This window comes from Cygnus atratus, chromosome 18, assembly GCF_013377495.2.
Source record: "Cygnus atratus isolate AKBS03 ecotype Queensland, Australia chromosome 18, CAtr_DNAZoo_HiC_assembly, whole genome shotgun sequence".
Classification (NCBI taxonomy): domain Eukaryota; kingdom Metazoa; phylum Chordata; class Aves; order Anseriformes; family Anatidae; genus Cygnus; species Cygnus atratus.
Window position 1 is genome coordinate 8,764,707 of NC_066379.1, and position 20,619 is coordinate 8,785,325.

Below are 20,619 nucleotides of genomic sequence, written 5' to 3' on the forward strand. Positions count from 1 at the left end.
ATACCAAGTTGATATTGTTGTTTGTTTTTTTTTTTCTCATCAATTATGCTTGCTATTAGTATAGAATATGAATAATACAATTTATAAATTATGTACACGCATTTATAGAGCAACATAAGGAAAATTCATATACAGAAAACCAATAAATTGGATGACATTTATATTGATCCATTTCTACATTTTTGTATGAAATATTTATTCATTTAATTACACATAGAAAGCAATGCCATTTAAATACTACAAATGCTATTGAAGTTAATCAGACATTTCCAACAGTTCCATTACATCTATTGTTTTTTTGACTTTTTAGTTGCAACTTCCATTATGAATCATGAGATTAATATTAGAAGCATGAACAAGTACATGCAAAGAGCATAGCTTCCGTTATTTTCTTCATTCCAGAAAACCAACTATAAAAGCTACCTTCATATATAAGAAACAGACAAAAAAAAGGACTTAAATTCTTATCTTTTATCATTATGTTTGGAAGTGTAGGTAGATAGAAATTATTTTTTTTTTACTTTATATATTTTAAGCAGTGTATGGCTAAATATTTCTTCACTGCATTCCCCCATGCATTGTGACCAGCGCACAGGCCAGAAGGAGGTGAATAGCTCCAGGAGGTGAATTGCCTTACAAATTAATAATTTGTAAGGCTGTCTTTTCAGGTCATCAGCTTGAGCTGGAAAATCATACATACTGAGAGCCGTATGTTCATCTAAAAAAAATAATGCTAATGCCTGTTTTGCAGCAGATAGGAATTCAAAACCCCAGGATTTACAGCTTTGCATGGAGTCTCAGCAGACTGGCCAAACACTGAATATTTGCACAAAGACAACAGGCAGAATGAAAGAATACACGATAATTAGCTTATTCTCTTACCTAAATCAAACAAACCAATGGATAAGAGGACAGATTTATCCGAAATACAGTTAGGCGCCCTTTAAAAAAATTTACATGTTCAAGAGACTTTGCTCCCCAGGTAACGCTCCAACTTCCCTCAGTCACTTAGAGGGACTGAGCACATGAGTCCATGAGGACCCTGCCAGCTCCACTCAGCCTGTGACCAGATTCATACCTCACCAAAACCTCCTCTCCCCCAGCTTCTGTGGTGTGCAAAACACAGCAAGCTTTCACAAGTTCTTTCTGGAGTGCCAGATCACAGTTGCAGGCAAAGGTATGATATAGACCCCACATATTGTCCTTGAGAGCCATGGAACACCAGAAGGAGAATCTCACAGCAAGTAGATGGAGGGGAGGAAGCTGGGATCTCACAAGTTCAGTCCAAAAGCTACATACACCCCTGCTTCATGTAACACCCTCTGTCCTGCTGCAGCCCGAAAGAGCACTGACTGTGGATGCTCTTGCACAGGACTCATTTAGAGAGTACGTCCTTAAATTATCATTTGGTGGACAAAGAGTAGATGCAGGTAGATACAGCCAGAGAACAGGCCATCAGATGACCCATCCCCATTTGGCTCTGGACTCCTCACAAAACCCTATTTCCTCGGTCTGGCAAGGTTCAGATGGATACATCATACCCTATTCCTCCAAAGCTCTCAGCCCTGGCCTCTCAGCCCTGGCAGCATTCCTAGCTGCAGATGCCTTGTGCTGGATTTACAGCAAGAAGCACCACGAGCCTCAGGAATATTATAGTTTATATCTGTTAATGATCTAACTCAGTTTATTACACAGACCGTGACATTTTAAATTAAATTATGCTCTTAAAATAAAGCATAGTAGAAACTTTAGTGAACTTCAACTTTAAGTGAGACCAATAAGAGCAATCCTTCAAGCAGTAGTGCTGTCATCTGGCTGCACGTTCAGTCATTATTGCCGTTTATGCTCTAACTCAGGATTTCTGTTTGACCCTTGCAATTAGCTCAGTAGGTCAAAATTGGAAAACACCACATTGCACTTAAAGATTTGAATGCTGCTTCTGTCCTTGAGGGCTGAAGCGATGTTGAGATGTTCAGACTTCCTAATCAAGATTCCCCTTGCCTTCATTTGAATGAGAATGACACTGGAAAGACAGGCTCTGGGTAACACTCGTGGCAAGATCCATACACCCACTTGTATGCCATTCTCAGCTTCCCACTAATGTTTACTGGAGAATATTTTGATTTATTCAGACAGATACCCTGAAAAACACCCAATTCACCAGAACAGATGTGATACTGCTACAGGCTTTGACACTGCACAACTTTATCAGCCCCAAAGCCTGTGTTGTCTTAATCTTGGAAAACTATTCTGCTCATTGCCTCTTCATCTGAGCTGTATTTGAGACCAATGAAGGAGTGAATCCTTCCATGTACCTTTGTAATCACAAGGGCCAATGTCAAATCATAACTTTATCTGAGTATGGAGGGATTGAGCCAACATGTCTTCTTTCCTAAGGCAACCTGCTTTGCATCCAACAGAATGAGAGAAACATACCCTGCACTGTCATACACGAGGAAGTCCACCTCTGGCATAACTATTTCAATCAACCGCATCACACGGGGCATGACGGGTATGCCAGAGACTTCCTCTGTCAGAAGCAACTGGCAGTCCTGTGCAAACGCTATTAAGGAGAAGATGAAACCAAAAATATATCCACAGATTATTTCTTACATGAATTTGTCAACCAATGTACTTGAGGAACTTGCAAGCTCCACTTTCCTTCTGAAATGCCAATAAAACCACTTCTCCCACCTTATGGATTACACTGCATTTGTTCTCACGATTCCAAATTATATTGTCAGATTTCAGTTAAATTTAGGCGGAGGAGGTGTTAACACCACGTTATGCATGCCACCAAACAAGCTGTAAGCATGCAAACACCTACCTATAAACATGCAGATGATTGATGTAAATAACCATATGCACATGTACAAATTCCATTTACAAAGAGGCAGACCACGTCTCAATCTCACTGTCTGCACAGATGTCTACTCCGCTTCGTACCAACTCCCACACCACTGGGAATTTCTAGACATGTTCAAACTTGAAGTCAACCCTGGGCATGCTTTGCCACCTGAATTTTTTGGCCTAAGAGAGATCTGCACTTGCACAGATACCTCCTCAATCTCTTAATCCAACCTTTTGTTTGAAAGAACCAGTTTATTGATAGTAGCCAGCAAAAAGGATTATTACACTTAATTTAAATGTAAATTAAGAGCCCTTGGAAGAAAATTGTTTGATATTTGTTATTTTTATAAAGGAATTCAATAATACCAAAAATCAGAGACAGACCTAGCACAGCTCATAAAATCAGTCTGTGGAGACATAAAATTCATTAGGTCTTTGTCTCCACCTACTGTTTGGAGGAATAATACTTGTAACTCCTTCAGGGACACAGAGTGAAGATACTGAATACCTTTCTCATTATAAAAACATCTATTCCATATATATTGCTGTACTTTACCAATTGTTACCACAGCTGCTGTTAAAAACCTAACATTGAAAGATAATCACGTCTTATTTTATTTAGAAGAGAAGAGAACATTAGCCCACAACTATTGCAAAGTGGCAACTGTTATGGTATTATGGAACACCCTTCCTTCAGTACAAGTTTTGAAATACAAAAAACTCTGCTGAAAATGTAAGCATAAGAGGTGATTTGGAAACTTCCTGAACAGGAATGAAAATTAAAATCCTACACAATATTTACTTTTTTTTTTTAAATGACCAACAATTATATTTTGAAAAAATCCACAGTTCGCAGTCTAAACCTGCACAGGCTTGTGAACACTTTCAGGTGTAAACGCAAAATGAATTAAACACAATAGTCTTAATTAAAACGGATCAATCTGTCAAAGCCTGGAAGAGATTACAGACACGTCTGATCTGTGGCTGCTCTATACTTGCATTTCCTAATCTGACAAAAGAAAATGCAAGTTATACAGTTCTTCTAAAGATAGATCTTTTCCTGGTATTTCAGCACTGTCTGACTACTTTCTCTCTTTCCCGTCACTATACTCCTGGATAATCAGAAGCCAAAATAAAGCTTTTCCTTGCAACAGTCTGGGGAAGACAAGAGCTAGGCCTGCTTGAACAAAAACTGGGGAAGCCCCGGGAGTCCATTAAAAACTTGATTGAAATTGTCAGGCTGATGGCACAGTAGCAGCTAACCTGCACAGTAAGGGGGCACAGATGCACTGCAGGCAATTTGGTGTTTTTATTTATTCAAACCACATGATGTTTCCAACCCTCAGAATATGTTCAGGCAGCAGATTGAAGTGTGCCAGAAAATTGAACCTTGAAACACACTGCTATTGGTGAATAAGCTCTTTCAGAAATACGCCCTGGATGGACCTAAAAATGTACTTGCAAAGATGCATATGGGAATCATTTTGTTTTCACATATAACTATCTTGACTGCATGTTGCAGAACTGTGAGGGCTTTCAGCTATTTTCAAAACTGTCTGTAGGATTTAAATAGCAAGTTCCCTATTTATTACTGTGAAAAAGAGGATATGGACACCGATGACTGAAAAAAAAATCACATTTTAATCCCTTTCTTCTCTGAGTATGCAATTATATCGAATATTCTTACTCCACCTCAAGAACACACAGACGATAAAGGCTCTTACAGAGTAGATGGACCTAAAAGTATCAGACTCAAAAGAAACTTCTTCCGCTCGGCTCCTCATTACCCTCAGAAATGTTGGTACAATAATCACCTGCAGATTTCATCTAAAATAAACAAATAGTTTTATATAAGAAATACTAGATGTTACATATGTATCCAAGCTGTAATAGTACTTGCAGTTGATATTACTTCATCATTTGTTTTTCATCTTCACTTGAGGAAGCCTTTGGGCACTCCTGACACAAGAAGGACAGGAGAACCCCACAAACAGGTGATGAATCTGGCCATAAGCAGTGCACAGGAGACCTACATCCTCCTCCTCTGTGTCTGAAGCAGGCTGAAAGGAATCCTCGCACACCTCTCCAGCCTAACTCAAAACAGACAGCCATGAGGGTAGGGAATTATGTCACCAGGAATGTCACGGCTTGACCAGATGTGCACATTCAAAAACTTACTGAAAGCTTTTATGTACCCTGATAGATTGTTTTCCTGAAGGAGAAAGCTTTGCAGCTGTAAAGCAAATAAACTTAATTTAGCAAATACTCTCCCTCTAACGCTTATTTACACAGACACAAATGCACATCTTAAAAATTGTTTTAAACCATAAGCAGAAGCTCCAAAATGGGTAATTAAAAAAAGGTTTGATAATATGCAGAAAAGGCATGTCCACAGCAAGAAAGCCGTCTATAACAACCCTAGAGTACACAATAGAATATGCCCAAGTGCATACCCTTTTGTTCTCAATATAAATGGGACAATCCCCAACAGAAGTAAGCTGTGTCAGAAGCACTCAATCTTTGGCCTCTGCTGGGCAGATGTGCTGTTGGGGCAGGACAGATGCCAGGATGACAGAGCAAAACACTTTGAGCTTATTTTCTTTGCTTCACATGGTCCGTTTGTAAAACCTCACTAATATTGTCATTTGTTGAGCTCGGGGATGAAAGCTGCATAGAAATTGTCAAACAGGATCTCACCAGAGGGCTTAAGTCCATCTCTTCGTATTAGAAATAACAGGCTATACTTTCCAACAGATGTGCTAATATTCTGCAGGAATTGGTCACAACAATGACTGTGCCAGCACCTGCAGCTTCAGAGGAAATGAGCCCTAACGGAATAATAATGGCATATCTGGCCATAGAAGTCATTCCTTCCAAACTTTTCATTTGCTAGTCAAGGTAAACTTTACAGCAGAAATGTTCAGAAACAAGAGACTAATTTGAAGAACAAGTGGGCATAAGTCACTCATATAAACCCAAACACACACAAACACAGCCACATTCTCTCAGTATCATACACGAGACCCCCAGTGGTATCTGTTAGAGGTTTATCCACAGTCAGTGAGCCACCGTGAGTTGTACTTGTCTTACCAGCCAAAGGATAGTCACCTCTGCCCTACGGTATAGACCTGAAGAATAACATTTAATGAGATCTAATTCAAAGGTGTCATCGTATAAAAGCATGTGCTTGGGGAACAGCTATATTTCTGGCTTTTCTGATTCCTCATAGCAACAATTCCACCAACTAATTCATGCAAATATAAAGCACTTTTTGAAGTACTATTTCATTATTTACTGAAAGAAGGGAGGAAAAAAAAAAGTCTTCTTTGAAACTGCCATCCTGGAACTAGGGAAGCTTTGGTAACTATAGCAACATTATAATTTTTATTATAAATTTTAATAGATAGTTAATTTGGCAAATCACATGCTGGAATTCAAGCCATTTTTTCCAGTAAACCCAGACTTTTCAATACATGAAGCTATTCATGTTTACTAGCATTTGCCTCTAAAGTGCCCTACAACATAGCTACCTTCCAAACATAATTTTCATATCAGCCTTGACAAAGCAAGTTTGATAAGTGGATTCTACTTCTGCTATTATTGCCCTTGACAACGTTTTTTTCTTCTGAAACCAAGTGAAGTGTTTGCAAATGTTCTTTCTTCTTTTATTTTTATTTTTTTAAGAAGACAGAACAGACAATGTTCAGTGGTGACTAACTCATACACTGTTAAAGTAGTTCAAATACTTTGTCTTCCAAATCCTGATCAATGTCCAAGTTATTTTAAAGGTACGTAGCTGTATGGATAGGAGATTAATGAATAAACTTGGCTATGAGCTACAACAGAATGCTTTATCAGGATGAAATTCACCTGCAAAAGACTCTGAAATTCACTGAAGAAGGTAAGACTGCTAAGCAAGAAGAACCATGCTGTTTATTACTAGTGAATTTGATGAGGCATTCAGGCATGGAGACTTCCTCTATCACTGAAAAATAAGGTGCATTCCTCCCTTGTATACTACACACTGCAAAAAGCTTGAAAACAAGCAACTATCTCAAAAATCCAGATTTTTCTCAAGATAATTAAGATGAATCTTAAACATGACAGACTCTCCACCCATTCCAACCCATTCTACCCATCCAACCCATTCCACCCATCCAATCGCTTTGCTTTGTGGCCCAGCACTACTCACCCAGGAGGGTCACTACATGGTGCAGATTACAGCAGCCATCAAGACTGCTGCTTCCCAGTAAATTTCAGCTCCAGATTCATTCTTCACGCAGAAAATTCCATGTTCCCCAAGCATAACGTTATTCCTACTAAATCCAGATGGCAGTAGTCACCCTGTAGTGTTCAAACCCAGATTTCCTCGCCCCTACTGCTAGTTCCTACTCTTGAGATTAAGGTTTAGCAAAACTCTGGTAAGCCAGACACAAGCTAATTAAAAAGCAAAAAATACTTCCCAAAGAGCTGAATGTCTCCTGTGCACATGCAGAGTCAAGAAGAGCCAAAAGAGTCATCAACACACTTGATGTCAACACACAAACTGCTTACCTTTGGGAACACCTGTTCTGCATGTGGCTTCAGAAGAACCAACAGCTTTGAATACTCTTACCTTGCACTTTCTCAAAGCCCATGAAAGTACAAACCCCCACCAGTGCTCAGACATCGCCGAGTTGAACTTTTCTTTGCCTCCAGATCCAGCTCAAACCCAAACTTTTTCCTTTCTTCCTGACATAAAACATAATAGTTCAGCCATCACCTTCACCTGATTTTTCCCTAGTTATGTTTAACAAATACACATGTAGGTTTAGTGACTGTATTTGTACTCCCTTGTATCATGGAACCAAATTTTTCTTCAAAATTACAGTTATAGCTGAAGCCTACCTAATGCTGTTATAGTTGGGATTATTTATTTGTTTATTGAAAATGAAATCTATTTAAAATTTTTCTGCCATACAACTGGAACCCTTTGGTAACTCAGTAGATTAACTGTCCAGAACATTTAAGATAATGTAACAAAAGGGAAAAGAAGCTTTGTCTTCTCATTTTTGCTTTATCAGATTGTGAAGAACATGTAACATTACATGCAGTCTTGCTCAGCAGGAAAAAAAGATACCACTTAACACTGGTGCACCACATTTTGCCTGATAATATCAACCAGAAAGAGATCTCCTGTAAAATTAGACAGTAGCTACTAAATGGACAACAAAAAGGATGAGAAAAAATACAGATTCTTATTTTGTGATTTTTCTATGTAAATGGCAGCATTAACACACACTCAATGGAAGTGTTAATGAAAACAGAAATTAGCCTAATTAAATCTTCTCTACGGCATCTGACAGCATAGTACATTGGTCTACTTGTATACAGAGTACATTTTATTGATGCAACAAGATAAGGCAGTTAAAACTACTGAATTGTTAAAAAATAGCCTTAAAATGTCATTGTAGATCTAATGAAAGAATCAAAATTAAAATGAATGTTAAATCCTCATACTTTTTTTTTTTTTTTTTTAAAAAAAAAAGAAAAGAATCTAGCTCTCTAGTCGCAAGTACCTATTCCTAGATTGCAGTCCCCATGAAGAGATGCAATGAGATCCCTCGGGTGGAAATTTGGAATAGCCAAGAATAAAGAAGCTTCTTTGTTATTATTAGAACATGGAGGATATTTGATAAGACATGGAGAAAACAGCTGTTGCCTACATCATTAAAATACTGTTGAATGGCCAAACAGAACCTGCATGGATTAATCATGGGAAGAGGTGCTAAAAATAAATATCCCTCTCACACCAGAGTAGTGGTAAGGTAATAGAGCAAAAAGGATACAAGGCACTCTAAACTAACGAAGGGAAAGCTCTCAGCTCAATTAGGAGAGGCTTCAATTAGTCCAAGGAAGTCATCAAATCAGACTTGATGCATGCTCAAATTGTAAAAGTGAGCACAGTTACTGCACCTTTTCTCTTTTAATGTTCTCTCTTATTTACCTCATTTCAGTCTCCTCCTAGACGCACAGTTGCTACCATCCTTGAGTTACTACGCAAGTGGAAGCTATCGTAATTATCAGAAAACATATTTCTTCTTTTCTTTATCTAGCACCCATAGCTAGGGCTGACTATTATGGGCAGAAACAGAAACTAAATTTAACCCCAGGCAGAAGCAGCCACTGAGGGAGAAAAAAAAAAAAAAAAAAAGGAAAAGAATCTTTCCAAAATGTAAAATCCAAACAGAAATGAAAGGCAAGCCTTAGTGATAAGCCCCCAGACCAGGAGAAATCCTATTGCCAAGCCCTGAGGACTGAGTTGTGATGGCAACCATCACTAAACCCTTAGCAACATCCAATACCAAGGTAAACTGAATAGGAATAACGGAGCTAAACTTCAAAGGATATGTAGCAAAAGAGGTTGTTTCCCACATACCTGGAGTCTCAATTATGGAACAATTAAGTCAATTAGCAGGACACTGAACTTAGTCCTTTTGTTTGCAGGCAGTCAGGATCACAAAGGCTGGGTGTCACCAGTTTCCCCAGCCCAATAATACCAAACAGTGAGGCTGCTACCTGATAGCAAAATGTCTACATCTGTCCCCTTTTCCAGCGGAACACAATTAAAAGGAAATCATAGTAACGTAACCCACAAATGACAAGATGTGGCTGATGCGTCCTTTAGTCTGTTACACATTGTGGAGGAACGGAAGGTGCCTGGAGCAGTCAGCACAGGGAGAAGGGCTTCCCCACACTGTCAGTGTTAGGTGCTTGGCTTATTTCTTTGTGCAACAGAAACCCTGCTGCAGTTAATGGGACAGGTGATGGAAACTCCCTGATCCCTGAGTTTACCTCTATAGATAATTAGAAGCACCATCATTAAAGTTAGTGCTTAAAATTGCAGGCAGGAAGCAGACACACAACATATTCCTACAGGGCTACAATGCACTTTATGGACCATGTAAGAAAGTCTGTACTTAAACCAAATCCCAGATGTGTCTGAAAAACAGTTTGCCCACTTCTCCAAATTAAATCTAATCCACCTACCAACACAAGTGCAGATAATAGAACTAAATGTAGTTTTTATCTAGTAGACAGGCAGTTTCTCTGCTTGGGAAGTGTTTGTGTGATTACGTCTGACAAGTCCTACTGAAAACACCAGGCTTCCAGCAAACCACGAGCTGCAGAGTTAGAGGCCCAGTCAAACAAACCAAGTATGAATGATGCAGAAGAGCTAGAAGTAAACAAATTGGAAGGTAAAAGGTGTTTCAGACCAGGAAAAAAATGGCTTGTTTGAAGAATACAGGACTCAAGGTACTATTAATTCCCTTTGTTCTCAGCATTATATTTAATATCCTAGCAAATCCAGTAATGATACCAGACAAGAAAATGATGATGGGTTCTGAACCAGCACTGTGGTACTTACAGGCTCCAGCTCTGTGCATTCATTTCAGATTACTTGTCCAGCTTCAGGCTGCGACAGAATGAGCCAACCACAGCTGAAACAGAATCTGCAAATTTCCTTTACATATTCTTCTCCTATACTAGCACAATGCTTCCCTGATTTATTGATCCTTTCTTGGAAGCATCAGTGTAAAACACCTCTGAGAATCAATGATTACCTCCCTGTCTCTTCCCCAGCACAGCCCACACGCCCAGCAAAAAGCTGCATCTTGCAATAAATGTTTATGTTTACTTCCTTAAGGACCCAAATCCCATATGATTCTTCAGGCTTGGATTGAAATTCCAGTACTAGATCGATTCCCCCGCATCCATTGGACTTCTTCAGGTTTCCACAGAGGGACAAGGCATAGCATTAACACTCCAGGTACTAGTTTGTACATCATATCACGTTTTCATACTTAATTTTTAAATCTGTATTTATAGCTTTAATTTATCTGTGAAGTAAGAGTCTGTAAGACCTACTAAGCTCCTAATTTATTTTGCCACAAGAACTGCTTGGCTGTGTCCTGGAGGACTGAGGTTTAGGCCAGATGACCAAAGTGATCCCTTTGATGTGTAGCCATTACAAGTTTAAAATAGCAGCTGTATTAATTTCACCCTTACACCCTCCCCCTTTTCCCTAGGAGGGTTTTAAAAGGGGTTCTTTTTAAAAGGGGTTCTAAATTGCAATGCAAAATCGGGTAACTTTTTATATGAGACCCAATATATTTTGGTAAAATGCAGGAAATACAGAAACTAGAGCTACAGAAATTCTCTGGCTTCAAGCAGAAGAAATGAACAGAAAGGTCTGCACAGCATACGCTTTAGATGAACCTTACTGCCCTTCTCTAAAGATACTGTACTTTCACAAAAGGTGCCATTTTGGAGCAGATGAGGTTCTTAAATTTTTCTAATACTGTCCTCTTAGGGGTATATCAAATCCAGACCAAAAACTTACCACACTTCTCTTCTGACAAAACAAAACAAAAAAAAAACTCGTCTAGAAATTAATTCAAATAAAGTGCTGAACAAAGTTCCAGTCTACCACCATTCCCCCTAAAAGTTACTTTCTGAGACAACCTCACAGATATTATTTTGATCTGTTGCCCATACTTGTGTTGAAGTACCAGTTACTCCTGCACTTGGTATTTCAGTTCCAACAGCACCCCTGTCACCAGCACTGTGAAGATCAGCTCAACTAAAAGACTTTTCCCTACTACCTGGAACTCCAGGTACATAAAAGGAGGTGGTACTCTCTGCTGTGGAGTATAAGTCCTGTTTAATCGCACCCTCACACCTATTTACTTCCCCAGAAGTGTCTGAGCATGCAACGCTCAGAAGAATTTTAGAAGTTAACACTTGTAGGCTGGTTTCTGCTATACTTCCTGAAATTATCTATCCTAATTGTGGAAAACAAAATGCAAAGAAAGGGAAAAGGACCTTAAGACACGTTCATGTTTTTTTTCTCTGTGAAGATCAGTGGAGTTACAATGAATGTAAAGCCCATTATATCAAAAACTGAAATTCACAGCAGTAATGCAAGCTTTATGCCAGAGATGCCACAGGTATTACGTAGGGGGATGAACAGGGACAGAGCTTCCTCTTGGGTAATGAGCTGCTAGAGTTTATACCAGCTGAGGATCTATTCCAAATGCTTAAAGGATACTGCTTCCACTACTAAAGCCAATTACTAGAGTTGTGTGCTTTGCAGCTTTTTTTTTTTTCAGTAGATTCTTCTGCCAAGCTAGGAAGTTAAGCTATGAGCAGCTAGTACTCCCAGGACTAACAACCCAACATGATTTTGTTCTCATACTTGAGTCTCCAATGTGTACATTTGTAATACAGAACCACTGAGAGTAGGACTCACAAGTTCATTCCCCATGCCTACAGAAACTTACCCACCAGCTTGAGAAAATGACCTCTGTTACAATGGGATTTACACTGGTGTCCTTGGAAGCAGCAGATGGTCAGGATGGGCTGCTGCCATCAGCATTTTTCCTTTAGTCTGTGAAATTATTCATATAGTCACCTCAACAGCAAAGGAGTTTTCTCAGCTTCAGAGCCAAAGCACAGCAGTTACAAGATGGGACAAAGGAGCAGTCAAGCAGTAGTCTTTAAAAGATATTAAAATGGGCTGGACTTTGTGGTTATATAACAGCAAGAAACCACTATCTCAATCTGAGGTATGAATTGAATGCTGTACCATATCAACAGGAAATATGAACACATTTCCTTTAATTATTTCCTCTTGCAAATCATTCCCCATAGGTCTCAAAGGAAACAACTGATGCACCCAAAACAAGTTTAGTTTCTTTGCTGGCCTGTTTAAAGAAAATGCAAAACTCTTGTCATTTTTTAAACACTGCTATTTAGACAAAATTTCTTCCTCAGAGAAGTTCAAGTGCTTTACCAAGAGGCTGGTCTCTTTTTCTCCACCTGTAAAAAGGGACTATGAGGCAGAGGAGGAAAAGAAAAACAAGGGCAGCTTCACAATTGTACCCAGGTCTCCCTCTGAGTCACCCTATTATACAAACTACTAAGCCTCTGCCACAACACAAGCCCGGCAAGCACACTAACCTGCAGTAGAGCCTTCTGTCCTTTGTGTGGCATCTTATACTCTAGGTGGTATGAAGTGAAAAATACATCTAGAAATGGATGCACATTCAACTGAGTACTTTTTAACACTTCAGATACATGTTCAAACTGAGTTATGTACTGCCAATGTGTTTCCTGTATGTATAAAATATTTATGATCTTGGTCCTGCAGCAGGATGCTTTTCCCTCCAAAAATTTCAGCAGGCTGCAGGATTGACACTCTTGGCTTGAATTGTTGGCTCATATGCTACCTTATGTTCGTTTTAATTGCAAAGTATTCTTGCCTAGAATGACACGCTTGTGTCAACACAGAACAGACTCAGTGCAAAAATCATAATGGAATCTGAAACACTCCGTAGTGTAGAAACATTAGAATCCGTGAGCTTGGTTTCAAATCCTTCCAGGGAGATGCTTTCTGAGAAGTCTGCATCTGGTTTTCTAATCCCACTGAAGTCTGAGAGTATTCAGATCAAACCTTACATTAAGCCCCTTCCCTAACAAGTACGGCCAAGACGAACGAAATTAGGTTTGCCAACATATCCCCGGAGAGTGCAATGCTTCTCTGCTGTAAAACCCACATGCCATTTTTTGTGAGGCTGGTAGGGACGGTGTCAGATTTAACCTGAAAGGAAAACTGAAAACAAATCTTTTAAGTTTACAATCATTTAAAACACAAACTGCTTGGCAAGGCAGCCATCCAAGACAATTTCTCCTCATATAACACAACAGTCCAGACAGACAAGGCTGATTGCAATTAAAGGTACTAGCTGAAAACAACCAAACAAACAAAACCTTGATTTGAGGTGTGAAAGTCCATTTAAAAAGTGCATAGAAAATGCCATGGAGACTTCTGGACTGATGGAATTTTGGAATCATACAGGAATAAATTTAACCTAATCAATGTTAATAAGGACTTTTTGGTTTTCCTTTTAAAACAATTCTAAAGAAGGTGTCTTTGCTTCCACAGAACTCTGTTGGTTTCATCTTTATTAAATCTGATGGGACATCTCCCACAAGCACAGTAAAAAAATATATATTAAGCCCAAAGTCAAGTGATGTTCTTTTCTCAGCCATGGGAGAAATTTTCAGTCTAGTAAATATAACTTCAGAGTGAAATAAAAAAAAAATGAGAAACTAATCAGGGCCATGAATCAGTCTCACTGGGGAACAACTGGGCAATGCAGAACCCAAATCTAAATAGCTATCAATGTTAGAAATCTAGCCCAGAGATCTGACACTTGCTGGTGAAACTTCGTACCAGATGAAAAGACGCTTAACAGGATAGACCATTTTTTGCTGCCCTCTGCAGGGTAGCACTGAGCATTGCCATCTACAGCTGAGGCTTGGTAAGTGATAAATAAGCTCACAAGATAAACTGTTTTTTTTCCCAAACAACCTTTACAATTTACTGGTCTATTGTTGCTTCACTAATCAGCACTCAATTTATATTTATTAATATTGAATTTATAAGTGCAAGTCAGCAGTTTTACTCCAGCTGATGAGTCAGTTACAATCAGGCTCAAGAGTTCTATTCCCGTTTTCTAGGTTAGAAAAAGAAGCCATATCCAAACCTAGAAAGCTAGGCATAGTCAATTCCCTCTTCTATTCTACAGAGGTAAGTGTGTGTTCTAACACAGGACTCCACTCCAAGAGCAGTTCCCCCTCTCTCTGATACAATACACAGCAGTCCACATAACAAAACCCACCAGTGCCTTAGCAGAGCTAGGGCTTTCTTCGTGTGTGAGGAAAGAACAGTGTTAGCCTGTGCTTTCTGTGTATGCATGTACTCTGGATGCATGCCGATGTAAGTTGCAATGGAAATACTACTCCTCAGAGCACTCCATCATACAGGAACAAAAGAACAGGCCCTCTTTGTTGCAATCCCACCAGCAGGCTTCTGCTCTTTACTCCGGTTGTTTGCTATGTACCAAGATTTAACCAGGAACTCCAGGGTACCAAAAGAAAAGTCTCTTCCAAGCTTTTACTTCTCTGCTCTCAAAGAGAAGATTAATGAAATCATTCACTTCGTCCTTCCAAATTAATATGGAAATTATTTTAGTCTCACACATTGGATGATTTAAAAAAAAAAAAAAAAAAGTCTTCCAGTGTTAACTCCCTGCTTGAGAATAAACAAGCACAGGTACTGTGCTTCAATATCGAGCAGTGTCAAAGTCATCAAGAAGTTCACGTTCCATTCATCACTTCTCTCTCAAGAATATTAGAAGATTATTGTTTCTTAGGTGATCAGCAATCAAATCCATTTACATATTTCATTTGAGATCATTTCCTTTAATTCCAAAGCAAAGGCAAGGAGGATATGGTTCTCATTCCAGCTATTCTCTTAGAGACGTTATGGAGTTAATTTGTGTTCTCATTTCCTCATTCTTCAAAACACAAATAACAGCAAAAATATCCACATCTATCATGAGCCTTACCTCACTACTGTCTGCAGGACACACCAAGATTATATAACCATAGATATTTTCTTTGTCATTACATATCTGACGTAACGTGAGGATGTTATAAAGACAGCTGTGAGACTGGAAGATAATATGCCTGTATGCAAGAAGATCTCATGTGGAAAAACCTTTGCTGGGAGACAGTCAAACACCCGGCATTCCTATTGGGTAAATAAATCCCAACTATATGTCCGCATACGTGTTATAAATGTGACATATATTTTGCAAATTCCTTTGTATTGAAATGCATTAAAAAAAAAAACCAAACCAACTCATTTTGCATTTGCCACATCTGATTTTGTCAAACACGAATATTAGACATGGAGTAACAAGCTACAACACAGAAGTTGGAAGGAGGAAGAGTTTTTAGAACTATCTGAACCAATTTGGTAACATCAAATGGAAAGGAAAGAAAAGTAAAAGTTACATGGCCAGCCATACAAGTATCAGCACATGAAAGCTGGCAAAGCTTGGCAACCAAGCTAAAGTTTAGAAATTAAATACTTCCTCCCAAACAATTAATTAGCAACAACCTAGATCTATATAATACAAACTGAAAGTAGTCCAGAAATGCACTGACTGCGTGCAGCTAGCACCTGCACTCTGGGTCCCCGGGGTCAGGTGTGGTCGCTTAATAAACACCTCAGAAACAGTCTAAGATAAACTTCAGAGATGGTGTGGCATTTCAGGCCTTAAGCAGAATTCTGCAAGCAAGCCAAATGGCTTGACACAACTTGGCGAAGAACACAATCCAACTCAGAAGCCGTACTTAGTTCTGATCTCATTCATCAGCATCATCAAACTGGCCAATCTCAGTCACTCTAACTGGCAGTGTAAAAGCAAGACTAGCCGCATGGTGACAACATGGGTTGTACAATGATTCCTCTTGCAAGGAGTATGAGACCAAAAGATTATTTTCCTGAAAGCTTCCGCAGTAGAGATCACCAGCATCTAAAGAGGATGAAAGAAAAGACGTAAACCATGAAAGATATTTAGAAAACTAGCGGTATAATGTAGCAGATTATTTTGCACTTCTACAGCATTTTCCAGTCAAGAATTTCAGTCTGATCTGCCAGCACTCATGAATTAAACCTAAAAACAAAGCAAACAGAAAGCTGAATTTGACAACATCTTCGTTTTAATGAAGGTTCCTGCCACAGAGACAAAATAGTTTTCTGAAAAGCTCAATGATATACCTGAATTCAGAACATCTAACACCAGCTCTTAAAATGTATGCAGTTCTCTTCTCTCCAGGCACAAAAGGTCCATGAAGCCATTTCCCTTATTTCCCCCCTTCTCCACAACCACGTCCCAAATTAGGATACCTCCAAGCCCTTTTAAGACTGGGTCCCTGGACAGAAACAGAAGGGTAGGGTTCTATGAAAGCTACCTCTGAACAGTATTTTCACTAGCCTAGAATTAAGCCTAATAATTGTTTATTTAACCAACCTAGCACAGAAATAGAGCAAAGTGCTTTTACACAAGCAAAAGATTTCTAGAGAGCAGACACTGAAAAGCCAGTACATCCACTGGCCAGTTTTCCAGTAGCACTGCAGGACAAACTTTAAAAACGCTTGCTTTCAATGAAGTTAAAATGCCATAAAATGATCAACCAAGCATGTTTTTGACTTGTAGTTGTCAACAACTCAGGCACTTGTATTCAGTGTTGCAAGCACTCAAGTCCCATAATCACAGCTTCTTTCAACTAAATTTGTGAGCATGTAAAGAGCATAAGCTACAGGTCAGGATGACTTAACTGAATACAGGAAAAGATAAAAACTTGTGATAGTTCCAACAAAAAATATACAATAAAACAATCAAAACATTCCATAAATTTGAACAGACAAGAGATTTAAAGGACAGCCCAGAATAAAGAGGGAAACATACAAAAAGGAATTAGCACCCATAAAAGAATCAGTCTTTTTCTCAGGTTACCCAATATGAAAAGCTACTTCTATATTCCCACTATTGCTATATTGCAATATATATATATATATATATATATATATATTGCAATATTCCCAATATTGCTATATTTATATTCTATAAAATCATTCTGATTTTATAGAAGGTTGCAAAAACTTTCCCAGTTCATTCTGTTATCAACCTATGGAACTAGAATTCAACAGCCATTTATGGAATTAAAATAAACAGAGAATCGGCATTTCCTATACAAAAAACAAACTGTGTGTATTTAATTCCAATAAATTCATTCACATTAATAAGAAGAAAATGGAAATGGTTCTATTCTGTGTCCACAAAGACACAGCAGGTTATCGCTCACTGTTGGCTAAACACCATCCAGTTGTTTTATCCCAACACACAGCCTGGCCTGAGTGTCTCAGTTCAACACGAGTCACTGTAAAACAGATTACAAACCAGAGGATTAACATGGCTCTGAAGATGTAGATGAAAGTGCTTCTATCCATTGCACCTTTGTCTGTGGGACCGATAGGAACGTTGTCAATTACATGCACAAAGACTTCAGAGAATCAAGCTTCAAAGTAAAATTAAAAAAAAAAAACCAACACCCTCAAATCAAAAAAATAACAAAGAAGCAAACAAAAAACCCAGCACACAACACAGAAAACACCTACAGCAAAAGCAACAACAAACCATATTCAGAACAGAGACTGAGTGCTCGCACTGCTCCACACCCAAAAAGCCCACACTCTTGATGGACGTTATGGCTGGATGCTAGGAAGGCAGGAGAGTTCCTGAACTTCTCTCTTCTGATTCAGAATAACAAAGATGCATTATAATAGAGTACTAACTTCTCCAGAGAAACTCGATACACATACACAATTCTTACTGTTTCACTCCTTAAGAATTCAATTGCTCAAGCAAGATTTACATGTGAACTTGACAACATTGCCTATAGCTCCTATATTTGGCAACAGAATTATACGTTACAAATCCATGAGGTAAATGTAAACATAAAATGATTCAAAAAAAAAAAAAAAAGAACATGGAGTTATTTTAATACATTTTCCTACACAGCACCTACCTACACATATTCAAATGAAGCACAAGTAAATTTGTACTCACCATAAGGATTACTTTCAGAGTCCTCCAATTCTTTATCCCAGTCCTCCACCTCATACACCAAAGCAGTTTGCTGCTCAGGAGAAGTAACGTTCTCAAGCATATTCGAGATTTCACCATCCAGGTCTTCTAGGTCAGGCTGTACATAATGATAGCCAACAGGAGATCGACTGACATCATCTTCATAGGGAAAGATATCAGAGAATTCACTTTCTTCAGAGTCACTGTCAAGAACACGTGAAATATTCTTCCGCAAACATTCTAAAAACAAGAGAAAGCCAACAGAGATATTTAGGAATTAAATGGGAACAATTAAATGCTTAAGATGGAATAATTTGACCAGGTGTGTGAACGTGCTTTTTAACTAATGGTGTAATTATAATAGATGCTATTTCAAGTGCTTCTTTAGGTTTCAGATGCTCGGGAATGTCAGAAACAGGCGTACATCACAACACTAGCTGAAGTAAAGATTTTCCATAAACTCTTGTTGAAACATTATTCTTTAAACCAGGGCAGAGGAGCCAGCAGACCTTCTTCACCACATTCATATCTAGGTACTTACTTTTTTAAATTATGTTGAAATGCTATCACTTTGGCTTACAAAAAAAATAATTTTTTTTGTACTATTGATTAAACACACTCGTTCATAGGCACGCACAAATATCTACATGAAAATAGTTTAGCAAAGTAACTCAACAGGCATTTCCCATGTATCACAAAAAGGTTTTAAGTATCTTTCCTCAAGCAGAGTTCCACTACTTACCATCTGCTTTGGTTTGCCCTAGTATTATAGGCTTAACTTTTCTGGGCTTCCAGTTCATAGTTTCCCTCTTGTCAGGAAGTTGCTCCTCCTCAAAGTTTGTGCATTCAAGGGAGGCAGCCATCACCTACAAAAAAGTTTTAAAGAATTCGGTTGCCTCTCATTGATTCCTCCAGCGAGGCTCACGCTATGCTCGAGGCTACTGTATTTGAGTGCTCTGGAGTCCTTGGAGACAACCTGTTTGTTCCCTTGATGAATCAGAGGTTTTAAACCAGACAGGCTTTGATTTCAGAAAGCAGATCTGCAGGGTTTCTGCTGGTTTTCTGCCAGATCTTTCTGCTGCTGCCATCAGTCACACCTAGCAGCAGCCACCACAGACCAGCTAGTCTCCTCAGTCACAGCAGTAATCCTGCTGCCACTCTGAATTTGGGGAACAGGGCCCAAAACTGACATAAAACATACCAGTTGGGGAACAGCAGCAGATAGCGAAAGCTGCTAACAAAGGTGAAGAATAGAAACAGAAGTATAAGCACAAAGACCACCAACTACAGTCCAACCACCTTGTGGGGGCCACCGTGCTGAGGACACAGCTGAGGACCAGACCTTCCAGCAGCCCTGAGGAACTCCTGAAAGATGGAGGACGTGATCTGAGGGCCCCCGACGAGGAAAGCAAGGTGAGCTACCCTCACCAGGGGCATTACAAGAGACGAACTCCTTGGCGAGCAGCCCCCACACGGTGCTGTGGTGCGGCAAGCTGGGCTCCCAGCTGCTCACACACACCTGGGGCCGCACCGGCTGCCGGGAGTGGCCTGAGAGGGGCCGAGGCGGGCAGAGCGCCGCGCCCTTTGGGCAGCACCACAGCAGCGGCCCACTTCGCCTCCGGGAGAAGCGAACCAACACGCCCCCCCCGCCGGAGCCCCCCCACACCCGCTGAGGCGGTGGCCGGACGCGCAGCCGCGGCGCTGAGACGGCGGCGCCGCCCTGCCGCCTTCCCGCCCTACCCGTCCCCTCAGCGCGCCGTGAAGTGCGCGGTACCCCGGGAAGGACGGCCGTGCCTCGGGCCCCGCTGGTCGAACCGGCGGCTGCCACGGAAAGGGGAGCGAAATCTGGCGGTGAGGCGGCGCCGGGACAGCCAAGAGCACCACCGAGCGGCGGGGCACGGCTGCTTCTTCCTCCTCACCCCTGAGCGCCCACCCGCGTCACACCATTATACGCCTTATTTACAGTTTTTTGAGTACATGATACGTAACTCCTTTCTCTGCTACTAGAAAAGGAACTAGTGCTGCACATTCCTCTACTTTCCCCAGAAATCCTCTACACGATGAGCTAATGGCCTGATGATAGCATTTATGTTGATTTAACAAGTGTGATACCAGAAAATGTAGTTCTGCAAACAGCCATGAACAGCAGTGTCTCAAAAACTGTTAGCCACTTTTTCAGGGTTTGAGGACAGAAGGTTGAAGTGTAGATCAGAACTTACTACTG

The 20,619-nt window shown here is 39.9% G+C and overlaps 1 protein-coding gene across 1 annotated transcript; it reads right to left on the minus strand.

The window, feature by feature from the left end:
- Positions 1-15,641: 15,641 nt before the first annotated feature.
- On the minus strand, positions 15,642-19,817 carry COPRS (coordinator of PRMT5 and differentiation stimulator). Its single transcript, XM_035558971.2, has 4 exons — positions 19,695-19,817; positions 19,138-19,261; positions 18,378-18,635; positions 15,642-16,280 (listed from the first exon to the last, which is right to left on the minus strand). Exons 2-4 carry the CDS (start codon positions 19,256-19,258, stop codon positions 16,111-16,113), a joined length of 549 nt encoding a protein of 182 aa, XP_035414864.1. The 5' UTR covers positions 19,259-19,261; positions 19,695-19,817; the 3' UTR covers positions 15,642-16,110.
- Positions 19,818-20,619: the final 802 nt, after the last annotated feature.

What these genes read in the sequence shown, in the direction of transcription:
- COPRS (XM_035558971.2), bottom strand. Translation starts at nt 19,258, where the DNA reads ATGGCTGCCTCCCTTGAATGCACAAACTTTGAGGAGGAGCAACTTCCT. An exon ending in AGGGCAAACCAAAGCAGATG is followed by an intron (nt 18,636 to 19,137) that starts GTAAGTAGTGGA and finishes TCTTGTTTTTAG; the next exon opens with AATGTTTGCGGAAGAATATT. An exon ending in CTCTGAAAGTAATCCTTATG is followed by an intron (nt 16,281 to 18,377) that starts GTGAGTACAAAT and finishes CATCCTCTTTAG; the next exon opens with ATGCTGGTGATCTCTACTGC.